The sequence below is a fragment of the Martes martes genome (assembly GCF_963455335.1).
Source record: "Martes martes genome assembly, chromosome: 2".
Taxonomy (NCBI): domain Eukaryota; kingdom Metazoa; phylum Chordata; class Mammalia; order Carnivora; family Mustelidae; genus Martes; species Martes martes.
The window spans coordinates 201,593,188-201,610,555 of record NC_137889.1 but is presented as its reverse complement, the minus strand read 5'-3'; the positions used below and the strand labels follow the sequence as shown (position 1 = coordinate 201,610,555).

General features: G+C 44.6%; 1 protein-coding gene across 1 annotated transcript in view; it reads right to left on the bottom strand.

Moving 5' to 3' along the window:
• The window catches only part of FRAS1 (Fraser extracellular matrix complex subunit 1), a gene marked incomplete at its 5' end in the record, with an annotated part of 403,879 nt that overhangs the window by 173,768 nt on the left and 212,743 nt on the right, over positions 1 to 17,368 (bottom strand). Inside the window, 2 exons of the mRNA XM_080796111.1 lie at positions 5,102 to 5,245; positions 7,672 to 7,812. Coding sequence (XP_080652237.1) covers positions 5,102 to 5,245; positions 7,672 to 7,812 — 285 coding nt within the window. The remainder of the gene's footprint in view (positions 1 to 5,101; positions 5,246 to 7,671; positions 7,813 to 17,368) is intronic.

The following is a 17,368-nucleotide window of genomic DNA, read 5'->3' as shown; positions in this document are numbered from 1 at the left end:
TAATCTGAGTACTGGTTCATTATTGTATCTTACCTTTTAGGGAGTACCAAAAAATTGTAAATATATTAAAATCATGGCAGGGCTTCCCAAAGATTGTTCTCCAAACCACTGTTGAGCTCTGAGAGGCTATAGCAAATAAAGGGGAGGGTCTACGATGGAATGTTCGAGAAATGATATTCAGTCTCGTTCATCTTAGAGATGCACAATGCCCAACTGCCTGCTCAGGGTTCTAAGTTCTGCAATAAAGAAAGGTGCTTAACTTTATTTACCTGACAGTTTCCCAAATTTATTGAGCCAGAATCTTTTTTGCATACAGTATCTACTAACCATTGCTTAAAACTTGAGTACTGTGGAATACGATATGAAAATACACAGAATAATATTGTTTACTAACACGTGTCTTCTTTTTCTTATGTTCTGGTGTAGATTTATAAACAAATGAGCATTTAAAAAATCACTGCATAAACAAAATTTAATTTTCCAGGGTGCTACAACCCTAACCAGTCAGCTGTTCACAATGTCCCGTCTTCCACCTGCTACTGCCAGTATCACCTCCTTTTCTATAGAAGAACTCAGAAGGACAGCCATGCCATTAGGCATTCCCCAAAACCCAATGCATTTCTTAATGCATCTGCATTTGGACACTTCCCCCTCATGTTTTCTTTTTAATTTTCACCCTCTCCTATGAAGAGGGGAAAGATTTTAGCTGAGAAAGACGAGTGGAGAAAGCACCCCAGGCTTTGGAACTTGGGGAGAATGTTGGTTAGGCATGGGCCAAATATAAACCACCACAACAAAAATCTAAGAAGAAGCAGCCTGGCTTTCCACAGCACTTAGCCACGCCTGCTGCAAGCTGTCCACCCCTGCCTCTCCCTCCGTTCACTTATCTTTGTTGAAAACCTTCAGCCCTGGCCTAAATCTCACAAACTATATTTGCTTTGATAAACGTGGAAGAAAGAACCCCACACATATGACATCTCCATATGTGATAACACATTGAGGTTTTTGGACCTGTTCCCAGGATATGTTTATTCTTGTCTGTGTGATAGATTAGATGTAATTTTCTTTCTTAAACAGCTAAGTGCAATTAAGAGGTCTCTGACGATGATCTTAGGTACAGCTCAGCTAGAGAGTAAATCCTGTGCGTGAATCCTACCACCCTGCAAAGCTCACACATGATAGAGGGAACAGGGAGGGTCCTTCTCGAGGGGCTAGAATTTCCTCAGGCTGACGAACACGCATTCCACTGACGGCACTGCATGGGATGGATTATCTTCTGCCTTCTCTGTCATCTCAGGGCTCCTCCTAACACCTTCCTGAGTTTAGATAAAAGGCACTGAAATGTTCCAGGAGGTTAACTATGACCTGACTAAAGCAACACTTGAGTTATAAAAACGTTCCAGGAATTTAGGTTCAGGGTAAAATGGAAATAGTAGATGAGCTCCCAGTGGTTATAAGAAGAAACTATGTTCACTTAAACCTTCAACCTCCCCCCGGACAGCTGCCCCTAGATGTCCAATGGTCACCCCAAAGTCAATTTTTCCAGTTCAAACACATCATCTCCTATTCTGGTCCTTAGTAAATAGTACTCCCACTCCTCAAATTTATTTGCCCAGGAACCTTGAAATCATCCCCAAAGCTCCCTTTCCCTTAGTCCCCAGGGCTGAAACATTGCCAAGCTCTGTTGCTTCTATTAGGCTGAACCATATAAAATTGCCACTATTTGATCAGTTGTGCACACAAAATAGCAATCTCACACACGTCAACCTAACATAGAGTTAATTCTCGGTGGAGCCATCCCCTTTTCCCTCATCCCCTCAGCAACTTTCTCATTAAAGGCTTCGTCTCTCACCTGAATTCTTATAACCACCTCCTAAGGTCCTCTGTCCCAGTCTTGTCTTCTTCCACACAATCTTCTATGGATCTTTCTCTTCACAGAAATGCAACCACGATACTCCACTCCATAAAAACCTTCAAGAGACCTTCACAGTCTCGATGACAAAATACATTCTCCTTAAACAGAATGTACAAGGTGGCCTTTCTGACCTGACCCTGATTCCTTCTGCTCTAGGTACCACCACCCCCACACTCAAAGCTGGCATTCTGCTTACTTCTTTGTTGGTGCCTGAACAGATAGTATTCTTTGGCCCACTTTCTGGAATGTTCTTTCCAAACCTTCAAACCCCTCTGCTTCTTTCTTATCGTTCAAAATCACCTCCATTATGGTATGCTCCGGAAAGCCTTCAGTGCTCACCGAACCACACACACCCAGTGGGGACTAGGGTCCTGTCCTAAAGGTTCATCTCATATCCACAGCACTATCACATTCAACATGTACGTCCTTCTTCCACTACATGGTACATTTCCTAAACACAAGCACCACACCTTATTCCTATGGGCATCCCCAGAGCCCAGCACAGTGCCCAGCATGGACTGTGTTTGATGAAGCTGTAAGTGAATGAATTCATGACAACGTCATGGAGGAAAGTGGGAGGAGTTTGGAAGGGGCATACATTAAACTCTGGAGTCAGTGCACTTCTTTGAAAGATCAACAATTGAAATTACTGGTCAAAATTTTCTGTAACAAACATACACCACCAATGTCTATTCAACAAAGAATTCCAAGCACCAGACAATGGTTGCCTTTCTTAAAACCTTTATTTAATAAACCTAATTCCCAGGACAGCCAAGGTTTGTCCCTTTCAGCCAATTTTAGTGGGAATTCTTTTAGGGCTGAGGATTCCCAGTGTCATTTAGCTTAGTCCCATGATTCTTTACTCTAACGGTCACCTATTAGCCTTAAAAAATTAATGTGACTCCTAATCACCTAATTTGCTATCAAAGAGGGCTCTGGACATTGGAGAGAACAGAGCTCATTAAAAATTAAACATTTCCAATCTCCTTATATAAACATTTACTTATAAAATATGCCCCAGCGTAAAATTTTTAGGGTCCACATACAGAATAGGTTGGAAATAGAAAAACCATCGTGAAGGTCCACCCTTCTAACTCCTCTGACTATAACCTCTCCTCGCTCTAGTCTGTCTTCCACAGACGGGCAGACTTCCTGCCGTACCACACCCTCAGTCACCTCAGGCCCCTCCCAAACTCTCACGGCTCCATCGCCCGCAAGACTCAGTTCAAACTTTTTGACCTAGAACCTTGGGCACTCTGTACCCTGGTTCCAACTTCAATGTTCCAACCATCTCATCTAATATGTCTTAACACAAACCATGCTCTTCGGCCAGGGCGGGCCACTCAGCAGCTGTGAAGGACCCACTTATTCCACCCGATGGGCCTGTCTCCTGGGGAGCCACACCCAGAAAGCCTGCCTACCCTCCCTCTCTGACCAAATCCTACTTATTCTTCAGGAAGAATCTGAGCTTCCACCTTCTCCACAACACTCTTCATGTCTTTTACTTCTCCCTCCTCTGAACTCCCACAACCTGTACTGCCCGTGGGTGCTACTATCCGTAAGTTGCTCTGTACCATTTGTTAACTGCAATTGTGTTTTGGTTCATCTCCTTAAGTAGCGTGAGAGATCTCTGTGTCCTCTCAAATCACAACTCGGCACCTTGTAGGTTCTATGCAAATACCTGCAAATGTACTTAAACCATGAGAACCTCTCAGTTCTCACGGTAGCTGCCCCTTCGTATCCCGAGGTAAGAAGTAGTCGCTGAACTCAAGCTCACAAACTACAATAACAGTCAGCCCCTGACATTCCCAGACTCCTCCTTAAGGGTATGCACTATGCCTCCAATTTGCCCACTTTCCAAGTCAGTCCTGATTACAAGTGGCAGTACTGGCAAGAGGATCACACCCTACAGCTGTGGGGTTCCTCATTAGTCTCAAGGCTGTTGTCTCTGAGTTTCTACTTTTCATTGCCCCTAAAATGTTTGCTGTCTTTACCATTGGGTTTTACCCTGAATCCCGGCATCTTTTTGGCTGTAGCCCTGCTCTGGACAATTCAGTCTTCCTATGGTATAGACCCTGGACCCCAATGTCTAGTCATCAGCTAAGGTCATGTGCAAAAAGGAATGGGTCACCCTGGGCCATGGTACCACCAGCCACACTTGGAGGACTGTCATTGACTTCCTGTGTCCCCACCCACCAAAATGGACAACTGAGTCCCAGACTGACTGTGCTTGCTCCATACCACGATCTAGACAACTGACCATACCTCGCCCTGCCCAAAGACAAGGCCTACAGACAGATCAACTTCTCCAACATGAAGCTGACCAGATCCTAGCTGTTTCACCTTTCCCAGTGGCTTCTACAATGTCTCCCAGTCAAGCCCTTCAGAGCTGTGACAAAAGCTGCTGCAGGCAAATCTCTTCAAGTTTCTCCTACAATATGGAGAAATATGTAATAACCCACTAGTCTGTAAACTCTTCTCTATAGACTATAAGCTTTTTGAGGGCAGGGTCATCGTCTCATTCACTTTTCTTTTTTTCCTTCTTTCCGTTATTTGTTTTCTGAGCATCTGGCCATGAGTAGACACTCAAAGATATTTGTTGTACGAATGGATGGATGAACACAAAACACTATATGGCTTTTTCATCATTACCCAAATTCCAGGTTACCTTCCTAATATATACCTCTTTGAAATCGGAGTTCTAAAATGAGGAGGAAAAATCCCATCTCCTGAGACAACTGACTTATTTTTAGGCTAACCTCCCTAAATGTTTGTGCCTAGGGCTAATGGTGAAAGTTCTCCAGAGCAAGAGGCAGAACGTAATGTAGACCAGAGGGAGAGAGTCTTGTGAGGGAGCAAAGCCACATTGCTGTCTTAAGTTGAAGTACACCACGTGCATGTGAGGTACTATCAACAACACTTTAGTCTTCATTAATATGAGGTTCTGAATTGTTTCAGGAAGTTCAAGAGTGTTATCAGAGGATTCCATTTGAATCTACAAATATCTACTGAATGCTTCATAGGAGGCCGTAAAGTGAGTTACCAGACCTGAGGCCAATGCCTCCCAAAAAGGAGCTCTTCATCTGACGACAGAGGACAAATAGAGGAGAGCCATCTTAAGCCTGCCACAGAGAAGCCCAGCCTCTGGCTCGTGGTTTCCACGACTACAAAGGAGCTCCCACTCACCGGTGCAGTACCCCACCAGGTTGAGGAACTGCTCTTCTTTACAGCTGGTCCTGCAGCTCCCACCAGCCAGAGTGACATGAGGGTGACAGGAACTGCAGTCAGATTCTGATGGGCCGTGGCATTGCCTGCAGGTGGGGTGGCATTCTAGGGAGAGAAACAAAAGCCAGGATTGGAATCAGCCGCTCGGCATGTGAATACATGAAGTACGTAGGCCCACCACAAATTACAGCAGGAGCAGACTTCAGACACTAAACATCTTTTGAAGATTCCGGAGCAAGCCTGGCCTACCCTTAGGCCCAACCAAAAGACGACATTTCTGGTGTCAATGAAGATACTGTCCGTGAACAGAACATGTAATCTAGAACCATAAAAATTCGAGAAATGGGCCGCACATTCCAGAGGGCCCAGCATAACCATCCCAACGTAGGTGAGTGAGGAAGTTCAGATCAAGGTCACAAAGCAGGAAGGTGAGTGGTTAAGACTCCCTCCTTCTTGTTAAAATACTCGTGTGACTCAAAGAGCTGGACAGGGAACAGAAGGAGACATTTGGCTTCTCAGGGAACAGAAGGAGACATTTGGCTTCTCAGAATTCCTGGCAGGCAAAGGGGAACCACATACAGCCAGGAACACCAATACTCCTCGCTAGAATTGGATGCCAGCCGTGCTCTCCCTTCAGGCCTCCATTTGGAGACCTTGTGTTAGCGGCAACACTTAATTAAAATACAGAGAGCAGAAAGTCCACTTCTTGGATGTTATCTTGAGCCAGGTTTGAAGTCAAAGCTCTGTTTCCCCGGAAAAAGCACCCACGTACTAAGGGGCACCACCCAGAAAACAAGTAAGTCCCAGGAGGTGCAGCAACAAAGACCAGTGCGCGAGGAGGAGAAGAAGGTTGCAGCTGCGCTGGTGCTGCCAAAGGAGGCAGCGGGAGCGAGTGCATGGAAAGAGGGAGGAGGATTTCTCTGCCAAGGATGAGGAGGTCTAAGCCTGTCTGATTCCAAGAGGAGGGGAGGTGAGGGACCAGAGCTGGGCAGAGCTTGCTGGAACCGATGACAAAGAATTCCCTTCTGGCACAGAGCTGGTGGAAAGCAAAGGCCCTGATTTCAAGTACAGTCAACTGCCTCTCACTTCTTCTGGCAAGAGGCCAAAGGGAGATAAGAAGTTATGGAGAAAGAAAAAAAAAAACCACACAAATAAATAAAGCAAGTAAGGAAAGGCACTACTGATGAGAAGGCCAGCATTAGCTATCACCCCTCCTATATTCCTGAGGCTCTTACCTTGGAAAATGCCTGTCCAAAAGACTCTCGAGTTTTTAGGATGATTTCCACCTCCCAGTTCTTCCTCCCTGCCAGATTTCCAGTGACCTGGGTGCCCTGCCAGCTCAGGACACTGGCCATCTGCTGGCTGCAGGCGGGCAGAGGCATACATAGAGGAGAGCTGGAGCTACTCAGACTTAACCCAACAATTTCACACATAGGACAACCAGCTGGGCTAGGATGAGGGCACGCAAGGACAGACAACAGTCTTCAAGGACAACACGAACCCCAAAGAAACGAGGAACATTCCCCCCTGAGTCTGATACAGTATTTAAAGTAAAGCGACTGATCCAGGGCCTAGAGAGATGAAGAATGTACTTGGAAAAAGAAAATTCCAGAAGAAATATAATACTGATCTTCAGTCATCTAGGTTTCTGTTTACATTGGATTTCCTCTTTGGAGTTGGAGGCTTAGGTGAACCTAATGAGTATTAATTTATTTAAAAAATATTTTGTGCACTTAAACTACACGTTTCCTGACTCCAGAAATACATGTCATACAATTTTATAACAATTGGCTTTTTCCTATAAGTGGGCCCCAATGGTCTATTTTTAGAAATAAAATAGTAATGATGATAGAATGTGTTTGTCTTATCTTTTCTTCTGTAGATACAAGAAAACACAGCGCTACAATAGGGTGCTTAAATTTTAGTATTTTGTCAATTCCAATAAAACGCTGAACTAATCTCAACTAGTAATTTCTAGAATCTCTGTCACCGAAGTATAAAGACATTGTTAAAAACATATTGGACCGACACATCAAAGACAAAAGTAAATATCACTCCCTGTTGTGGCTCTCTCGGACTGTAGCCAGGGTAAGTGGGGCTGAGAACTACCGAGTTAATGCCAAGTGCCTGGTCCTACACAGTAGCCTCAGAACCTGCGCGTAGTAGCTCGCTCCATGATGGACTCCATCGTGCAGTAGCTCGCTCCATGATGGACCCCATCACACAGTAGCTCGCTCCATGATGGACCCCATCGCGCAGTAGCTTGCCCCATGATGGACCGCATCGAGTCCATCGCTCCCTGGACGCACAGGGAAAAGCTGACTCCAATTTTTCGCTTCATCCATACTCCCCTATTGGAAGAGCAGAACTTCACTTGTTCCCCTCATCCCTCCCCTAACAAATTCAAGACCAGGATTTACAGCCCAAACCTGGTCCTCTGGTATAACCACATTTTTAATGACAGAGTCTGGCTGCATGACCAAGACACAACGATGGCATAGGGAACCTGCCCCAGCATGTTACACACTTACCTGAGCAACTGCCTTCCTGGTTAAAGTAACTATCCGGGCACCGGGAGAGACACTGGCCATCCAACAGCACTTGGGAAGGCCAGCAGGCCGTGCAGTTACGTGGGCTCTTCCCAGCACACCTGAAACAGGACTGGTGGCAAGCTGGAAGAAAGAGGAAGGATAAAGCAGAGGAGACCATCAGGAAAGACACCGTATGACAAATGCAGTAGCTCCCTCTCCTGTTGACATTTCTGGGTTGGAATAAGTTGTGCACGTTGGCTTCGTTTTTCCCAAGGACAGGGTACACATCTCCCATACTTCTTTCTAAAGGCCAAATCCTGCAAAGCAAGCATCTGTGGGACCCAGATTAAGTAAGGCACAAATGCCACGAAGCAGAAATAACCATTTGCACAGTCATACGTTTCCTTCTTCTCAGGTTCCGTTCTCGGAGAATGTCAAACGAAGACCAGGAAGCCATAAAGCAGGTCTCCTTCCCTCAGGACAGCTCCTCCTCAATCAGGAGGCAACGGCTGTTACCAGGCTGCTCTAATCGTAGAGAACAGTGTTGGAAGCTTTACTTCCTCACAAAGGTTTACACGGTGCCCACCCTCTATTAGAGCTGGGACAGACACAGATCAGAAGAACCGCCCAGCATTCGGAGCTGCTCAAACCTGCTGCGCCCACAGACACACAAGCAGGTCACTAGAATCGTAGAGGGAGTGAGGGCATCACATCGCAATTCTCTGCGGCCTCGACTAATTCGTGTACGTTCTCAAGATTCCTACTGCTTCGTGTACAAAATGAGTATAAACTGTACATAATCCGTGGGGTGGGGTGGACACCAGCTGGGTTTGATACATGTAAAGTGTAGAGTTCTTAGGACAGTTCTAAGTACATAGTAAGGGCTTAATAAATCTTAGCAGGAATTATTACCATCAAGTGCTAGGATACAAGTACCCACAGGTGTAAGAAGGAATGTGGAAGCAAAGAGAAAGACGGCATTTCTGCTTCCCTACATCAGACCTTTAAAATAAAGGGGATGTTCTCCTCAGTTCCCACAGGGGGACAATGTATTAATCATGCCTTTTTATTTTCTATATTTCTGATGCTTTGGCATCTGGGGTCCTGCAAATCTTGGAGAGACGGCCCTCCCAGAGCTGGCCAATTCCTAGAGATAGTCAATAACTAGCTTGGGATCATACCTTTCGTATGCTAACTAGCCAGTCCCAAGTCCCACACCCATCACCTTTCCTAGGGCTCATACCAGAGCCTCTATCTCCCCTGCCAACTGGAGACGTTCCCGACACCCCGAAGCCCACCGCAGTTACTCCAACTAGCCAATCCTAAGCTGCCACACGACCGCACTTTTTCCTTCCTGCAGAAATCACAATAAAGGCTCTCGCTCACGGTTTCCCCTCACTCCCTCTGCCTCTTGACCAACCCTGGTGCTTCCCGGCGTGGCCCTTGCATAACGTGCCATGCCCTGGTCCTCTTGGGAACTGTAACACATGCTTCTCAGTGACAGCTGTCTCCTCATCTCTTGGCCTCATCATACCTGAATAGTAATAAAACCTCCATTATGAAATAACCAGTCACCCAACTGCAATCATGCATTCATTTGTTATTGAGTGTCCAATAGATCTAGATGTTGGGGATACAATGGTGAACAGGACAAAGACCCGATTCTTACCCATGTGGATTAACCCACACATTTCATGCCACCTTCTGTCCGTCCAGGGGACAAGGTCCACAACTGTAGGGACCACTTTGAGTCTCCTCTTTGGCCTCTCCTGTCCCCTATATCAAACACCCAGACAGAGACCAGCAGCTTGGAATCAAACATGATTTTACACCACTGAGGTCTCCATTTCGACCAACCTCCAATAAAAATCCAGCATACAGTTTTTGATGTGTGTGAGGCTCATATAAGCTAGGATGTCCTGGCCCAGGGCTCCTGGTGGTTAAATATTCAATTACCAATACATGGCTGATACTCACTGCTGTCTGAAGCCCCCTAGTGCTCCCTGCATCCTGCCTCATCCATAAACCAGCACCGAGAGGTTTAACATCTCCGCCAGGAGGCTTCCAGGACCCTGCTTCTGAGCTAAGGCCAGTACCCATTTGGATTAGGCAGTAACTGGCCTTACGAGCTGATCAATATTTTGATTCTCATCTCTGGATACACTGCAGAGCTTTATTTCTATTCAACAGTATTTATTACTATATGAAAAAGAGAGCTGGAGCTCCAATTTTTAAAATAATTTCCTTTTTTTATATTGCCTTGTAAACAACCCTACTAGCACGAGTCTCAATAAGACATTTTTTCCCCAAATATCTTCAAAATCACTGAGAAAACGTTTCCTTCTCAAAAAAGGAATAGGTAAGCAAATATTATAAAGGAAGAGTACATAGTAGCCCCTTATATAAGACACCTTTAACACAAATGAATGAAACAGCACGTAATAGAAAGTCAGGTGGCAATATTTCAAAAACCAGCTAAATTATATTGTCAACACAAAGCTTTCCAGGATGACTTGGGGAAGCCACATACTTCCATAGGTTTAAATAAACCTATGATAATACTAATATGTTTGCATTAGACTTTACAAGATTGCTAAAATCCCTAGCTCGTCCTACTATACCTCCCTAATAAAAAGGAAATCAAAGCATATCATTGTGGAATTGAAAACTAGGGAAAGACGAATTATGCCTTATGAGCACACAACATATTTTATTTCATTCCATCTGGTCACAAAGTCAATGTGATAACCTGGGCTCAGTGTGAATAAAGGTTATTATATATAAATTATATAGTTTATAACTGTATAAAACAGGAAAGCAAAGCAGACAAACCAGCTGAAAGACTGAGGGGCTGAGAACTCCACAAGAAAGTCCCTTTGCCATCCACTAAATTTTAGAAATCTAAATATCACATGGCAAACCTCAGAACTGCTGTCGTTGGAAATGTTTAATATCCAAATGGATAATGAGCTGTTGGTTGCTCAGTGGCACAGAGGGAAAACGATGTACTGGGTGGCCACGCTGTCAAAGTCTTTCTCTCCTCTACATTGCTCTATTGCTGTAAGTACAGGCATTTGCATTTGCATTTTCATCTTTCAAACAATCTCATGAAATTTCAGTTCTGGGCCAGTTTGGGAAATGTCTCCACCATGTCAGTGACTTTAATGAAGCTCTATCATTCTACAGAAGCTGCTTTCCTAGCCGGAGCTCTGGGCTGAAGTCTAAGATCCTTCAAGGAAGACTAACTCCATTACAGGGCATATACCGAAAGATTTGGAAGAAGTTCTATGAATAAATTCCCCACGTAATACTACAGTTTTAGAGAGTGGCTTTCCAGTTGATGGCTAAGTATATTTCTGCAAAAGCATAACTTAGCAGCTTAAGCCCTTAAAGTATTGACATTTTTAAAAGTGTCCTTAGATGGTTGTAAAGTCCAATCAACCTGACTCCAGTCAAAATATTACCTAAAACAATTAAAACATACCAATTTTTGTTCTGTGCTAGTCTACTCTATCTCATTCTGTTCTATCCTATCCCCTAGTTAAATTTCAGACAACAAACACTACTTCTTTTTTTCTTTTCCATGATATAAAAAGTGGTCCAGCATCCCGATTCTCACATCACGTAAATTTTCCTGGCTTTTCACGTCAAAAACAATTTTTGAGGTAGACTTCTCTTGAGTTATGATGTAAATATCAAAAATTCTTCAGGGAATACAGTGGGAGTACTGTGATAAGGGATGAAAACAGGAATGAGTTAAGTCAAATAAAGTCAATCTCCCCCTTCCCTCACCCTCCTTTTCCTTCTCTTTCTTTTTTATTTTTCTTCTTCCTTTTTTGTTAATGAGCTGAACCATGTGAGAGTAGAAATCACCTCTTTTCCATCTCTGTGATTCCGGCAGTACATATCACAGTCCCTGTCCCTGGCATGTCATAAGTTCTCAGTCAATGAACTTCTGCTGACTGAATGGGTGAGTCCGTAGGTGAGCGAGCCAGTGGGGCAGGGGGGTGCGAACACGGACAGCAGGCTCTGCTCGTGCTCCTCTTTTTGAACATTTCCTTTCAGCCTTTCTGTTTATCTCAGGGATATTGGGGTTTCCCCCAAACCGCACCATCTGCCCTTTCTCTTCTCACTCTTGGCAAACTTATCCATGGCTTTAATGATGGCCTGCATGCTGGTGAGTCCCAAATTTACGAAGACAGCACTAGCCTTTACTCTGAACTCCAACCACATAACTCTAACTGCCTAGGGGATATGTCTACTTGGTGTTTCGCTGGTGTCTCATTCTCCTTATTTCCAAAACACTATTCATTATCCACTTCCACGCTCAGCCCATAGCTACTTGAGGCAAATTATGGCATCGCATTCCTCCCGTCCAAAACTGCACTTACTACACACCCCAACCCCACATCCTACCCACTGCCTCATCTTTCCTTTGTATCCCCTGCCTCACTTGGTAATCCCACCCTTCACCAACACACTCGTGCTGAAAACCTTAGACTTCAACTTTCCCATCACAACCTGCCCAAGGCTTGGTCTCTGTCAAAATCTAAATCTCCGTCAAATCTATCCCACCTGAAACGTTCCCATGGCCCCTTAGTGCAGACCTTCAAAATCACCCACGTTGCGGATGAGTGCAGCAGCGTCCCAAACGGCTCCACGGCTTCTCCCCATTTACCGCGGCACAGGTAAGGGGCTGATGGTTATAAAATGCTAATTGACCAGATTATTCCACAACTTGAAATCTTTTAATAGTCCTCCAGTACCAGTAGTGTCAACCCTAATCTCCTTCGTGTATAGCACAGAGAGCACTTCATGACATGACTCTACCCCGTGTCTCCAGTATCATTCCCCACAATTCGCCACTTCAGGCTTTACACTGCGGGAATAACAAATACATCAGACTTCTCCAAATACAGCCAGGCCTTTGCACTTGCTGTTTCCTTGACCTGTAATGCCCTTTCCCACCTTCTGCCCTGGTGAACGGCTCTTAATCCTTCAACAGGTTGATGATGCAGTTTTCTCTGTAGATCTTTTCTCATACTCTCTCTCCCAGACAGAGTCAGTCTCCTCTGTGCTCTTTTGAGGGCAGAAAGATGAGAAAGATAAAGACCACGCCTTAAGGAACGCTTCCCCAAGACGGCCACTTTGGCATAAAGACTATTTTGAGTTAAAAAGCAATCAAAACCCAGAAGATTCGGGAGAAGCTCTTTACCTTTCCCACCACTGCCTAAGAGGTGGAGAAGGAAGAGAGCTGTCACCACGGACAACGACATCGTGATGTCATGACATAATCCGGGTGTGGCAGACAGGGAGGAACACAGCAAGGTCCCTTTGATCAAAGTCCTCTGTATGTCCCATTGTTTCGAATGGCCCAGCAAACATTTGTTTACCCAACATTTACTCTCTTTCTTCTTCCTGAGGATTGTATGCCTTCCCTTTGAAGTCTCAAACCCCTAACTCCTTTCCTTAGTTCAAGATGACATCTGTACCTCACTTTGGCGTGCCTTTGGAATTTCCAAGTCTGTATGGCTTCCCTGTACATACACTATTAAATTTGATTTTCTCCTCTTAATCTGATTTATGTCAGTTTGATTCTTAGGCCAGTTAGAAGGACCCTAAGGGGACAGGAAAATTCTTACTCCCCAACACTGTAATGGAAGTAGGCACAAGGCGCAAGCAGCCTGCCCTTGGCCCCTACAACAGCATGTATCATGTTCTCTTAATTCCTTGTTCAGATGTCCGTGTCCCTTATTCGATCGTGCTTTCCTTAAGGCATGGTCTTTATCTTTTCCATCTCTCTATCCCCAAGGTTGAGCACACACCCATGCCATAAAAATAAGAAGGAGAAAGGGAAGAAGACTGAAAATTACCAGAAGGCATGCATTCGTACAGCTTATGTCAGCACTCTGGGGACTACATTAAAGAGTGTTGCCATGTATTTTATTCAATTAATGCAAGGGAATCCCAACTTCATAAATAATAACATACTCTTAAGCTGAGCAGGCAGACTCCTGCCCATTTATTTCTTTAATTAAAACCCTTTGCCTTAAGGCCTTTAGTGAATCTTAGCAACAGCTAAATAGATCAAAATACTCACGATATACTTTTTCTCCTGCTTCACCCAAAGCAAGTTAATTAACCGACCAAAATAATTGGTGTATTTCCTATTTAAGAAGAAAAAGAAATAGTGTTCCAGGCCAAGATGGTGACATGGGAGGCTCGTGAACTTACTTCTGCCCACAGACACACCAAATCTACTGCTACACGTGGCACAATTCCCCCTGAAAGAAATCCAGAAACTAGTTGATATGTTGAGGGACTCCTACACATCACACAAATGAGAAAAACACCTACATGGAAACAGGTGGGAAAGGTTGGGACACTTGACATACCCACCCCCACCCCCAGTGCCATACGGTCAGGAAAAAACTCCCAGCTTCTCCTTTCGGAATGAAGGGTTTAGAGCCAACAAGTGATACCCCAGCTTTTAAGAGTCCACCTGAGGGATGGGCCCCGAAATCCTAGCTCTGGAAGCCAAAAGGGCTTGAATTCACAAAACCCGTAAGACGATAGCAAATAAAGAAACATTTCTTAACGGGATCCCAAGGAATACTGGGGGTTATGCCTCCCTTCCCCCAGGAGGCAGCACTCAGGCCCATTCTTCCTGCCTTTCCCTGAAAGAGACCTATTTGCGAATCTTAATAACTGCTGCCAAGGGTCAGGCTTCTCATTTAATGCACACACAGAGGCCCACTCCCTGTGACCCTCTTCACAGACCTGGGGGGGCGGACACCATATTTGTGCTCTACCTCTGCTCTGTTCTAGGTCACTGGCGTCTTCCTGGAAAGAGCTTATGCTCACGTCTGGCACACCCTTGACAGCCCGGCTCTGGTGGTCGGTGAGGTTTGAGTTCACTGGTTCAACGGACCACAAAGAAACCGTTCTCCACCGGCAGGCTGTCACCCCAGGACTCAGTGCAGAGGGAGCAGACAGAAATACCCACTTCCCAGTGTTGCTCTGAAAGAGGTAAATCTGCCCGAGGTAAAAGCTGCCGCTTGAGGTTCCAGTTTCCATCAGCCTCCATCTTAGGCGCTGACGGAGGTCCCCCACTTTGGGGCACCCACAAGTCCTCGCACACCCTCAACTTCTGGGGCCACTAAGAATAAAGCAAGTAGCCTAGACGATCACAAAGGGTTTGAAAACCACTCAACAGCCAAGGGCTGGCTGAACAATTAAGATTCAGAGAACAAACTGGTTGGCAGGTAGGAAATGGGTGAAAGTGACCAAATGGTGTAAACTTCCAGATATGAGAAGTCCTGGGGATACAAGGACTGCGGTTAACAACATCGTGTATCTGAAAGTTGCCAAGTGGTGACCATTTCCCAATAGATACGTATATACAATCATGCCTTAAACTAACACAATGTTATATATAAATTCTATCTCAATAAAACTAGAAGAAAAACAAAATTTTTTAAATTGATATTAAACCTGTATTGATTCTGTGCACTTCTGCCCCCTGCAGTAAAATCCAGCCCAAAGAGGCGATACTATCTTCAAGACTGAAAAAGAAAGCCTGGGAAATTTTAGTTGTTAAAATTTCCCTAATGTTTACCTGATTTAGGCTCCATGATTATTCTAAGTCTGATGAGAAGGACGTCAATGCAGGAACGGGAGCCGATGTTTGTTGCCTCTGCATTCTTTGTTAAGTATCTACTGACATACTACGTCAGAAGACATGTGAATAACATTCATCATCGCGGTATGGAGTTCACCTTTAAAAGCTTGGAAGTCCCTCAAAATTAGATCATCTCGAACCCTCTTGCTGAGCTGTGTGGGAATGGAGAGAACCCACCACTCATTTGCCACAGAATTGGGGCAATTACGTGGCTAATCTTATCATCCTGACCATGTTCAGATCTGGTCCTTGGTCGCCACGGCCAAGCTGTTGACACGGTGATCGAACCGCATCGTTAACTGCGACAGCTTCGCCTGAAGTTCAGTTGTAAAGCTCTAGCGTGAAATGAGGAACAACGGAGCCGGGCTCCGAAAAAAAGGAAATATTTCCTGAGCAACTACGTCCTGTATTAAAGCCTAGGATCCTTCGTTGCTAAATCATTCATGAGTTGGTTCCTTCTAAGCCTTACTTTCTTCATCTGTAAAATGGGAGTAAATGTAAATGTATAGAATTTTTTTAAAGAATTTATTTATTTATTTGAGAAAGAGAGCACAAACATGCATGAGTCGGGGGAGGGGCAGAGGGGGAAGGAGAAGCAGATGCCCCGGCAAGCAGGGAGCCCAACAAGGGGCTCGATCCCAGGAACCCGAGATCATGACCTGAGCTGAAGGGAGACGCTTAACTGACTGAGCCACCCAGGTGCCCCAAATTTACAGAATTTCTAATAAAACTCTTGGTTTTAAGGAATTTGTAAACTCTGTAATGTGATTATATATATATATATATATATATATATATATATATATATTTAAGAATATATGCCAAAAGATTAAAAGAGGTTATCTCAAGATTTAAGGGTTATCAGTAGGATTTACAAATAAAATAAAGGATACCTACTTAAATTTGAATTTCAGATAAACACTGAATGGCAGTTTAGAATATCTCAGGCAATATTTGGGATATACTTACATTAAAAATTCCTTTTTTTATCTGCTAAGCATTTTTATTTCTTAATCCTGCATTTTTATTTGCTAAATCTGGGTAACCTAGTCATAGATGATTTTCCTTTTTCTTCTTTTTTTTTTTAAGATTTTATTTGTCATTGAGAGAGAGAGACAGCATTCGAGAGAGAGAGAGAGAGAGAGAGAGAGCACGTGTGCGCACAAGCAGAGGGAGCAGCGGGAAGAGGGAGAAGCAGGCTCCCTGCTGAGCAAGGGGCTTGATGTGGGATTCGATCCCCGGACCCCAGGATCATGACCTGATGCAAAGGCAGATGCTTAACCGACTGAGCCACTGAGGCATCCCAGATGTTTTTCTTTTCTAATTTTCTTATCTGTATTTTTAAACGTGTCTGTAATATGTATCATGCATGCAATAAGAAGAAATAGAAATTAAGATTTTTAAAAACTGCTTTGGTTAGAAGTATACCAATAATAAAATGATATGCTCGCCCCTTTTTAAGCAGAGGCTTTGCTTCCTGGCCCATGGTCCCTGGACGGGAGCATCAGCCTCACCCGGAAGCGAGCTACCAATGCAGGAACTCAGACCCCACCCCAGATCCACTGAATCTGAATTCATACCTGATGAGATTCCCAAGAGATTCCAATGAAAAGCTCTGCTCTAGAGAGACCTCGACCAAAAGCTAAGTCTTCAAAACAGTTAAATCCTTTACAAAACAACAACAACAACAACAAAACACCTCAACAACAGTGTGAGGAGAATTTGAGAATGAGCTGAGTAGCTGATCTGATCCTAGGAACCTTCTCAGAAGAGAGGAGAGGCCTCCCAGTGACAAGAGCTCAGGTCCTTTGTCCTGTCCGTCCACCCTGGGCTGCCCAGTCGCCAAGTGATACCAGGAGGAACCTGTCATAGGACTTGGCATGAGAACGGCCCCTGGAATTGCATACAATAGTGGTCCCTACCAGCCCCGCCCTGGAGATTTCAGACAGACTCAGGAACTCAGGGAAGCCTGGGAGACTCGTGGGGGGGAAATGGATAAAAAAGCAAGTGATCGTT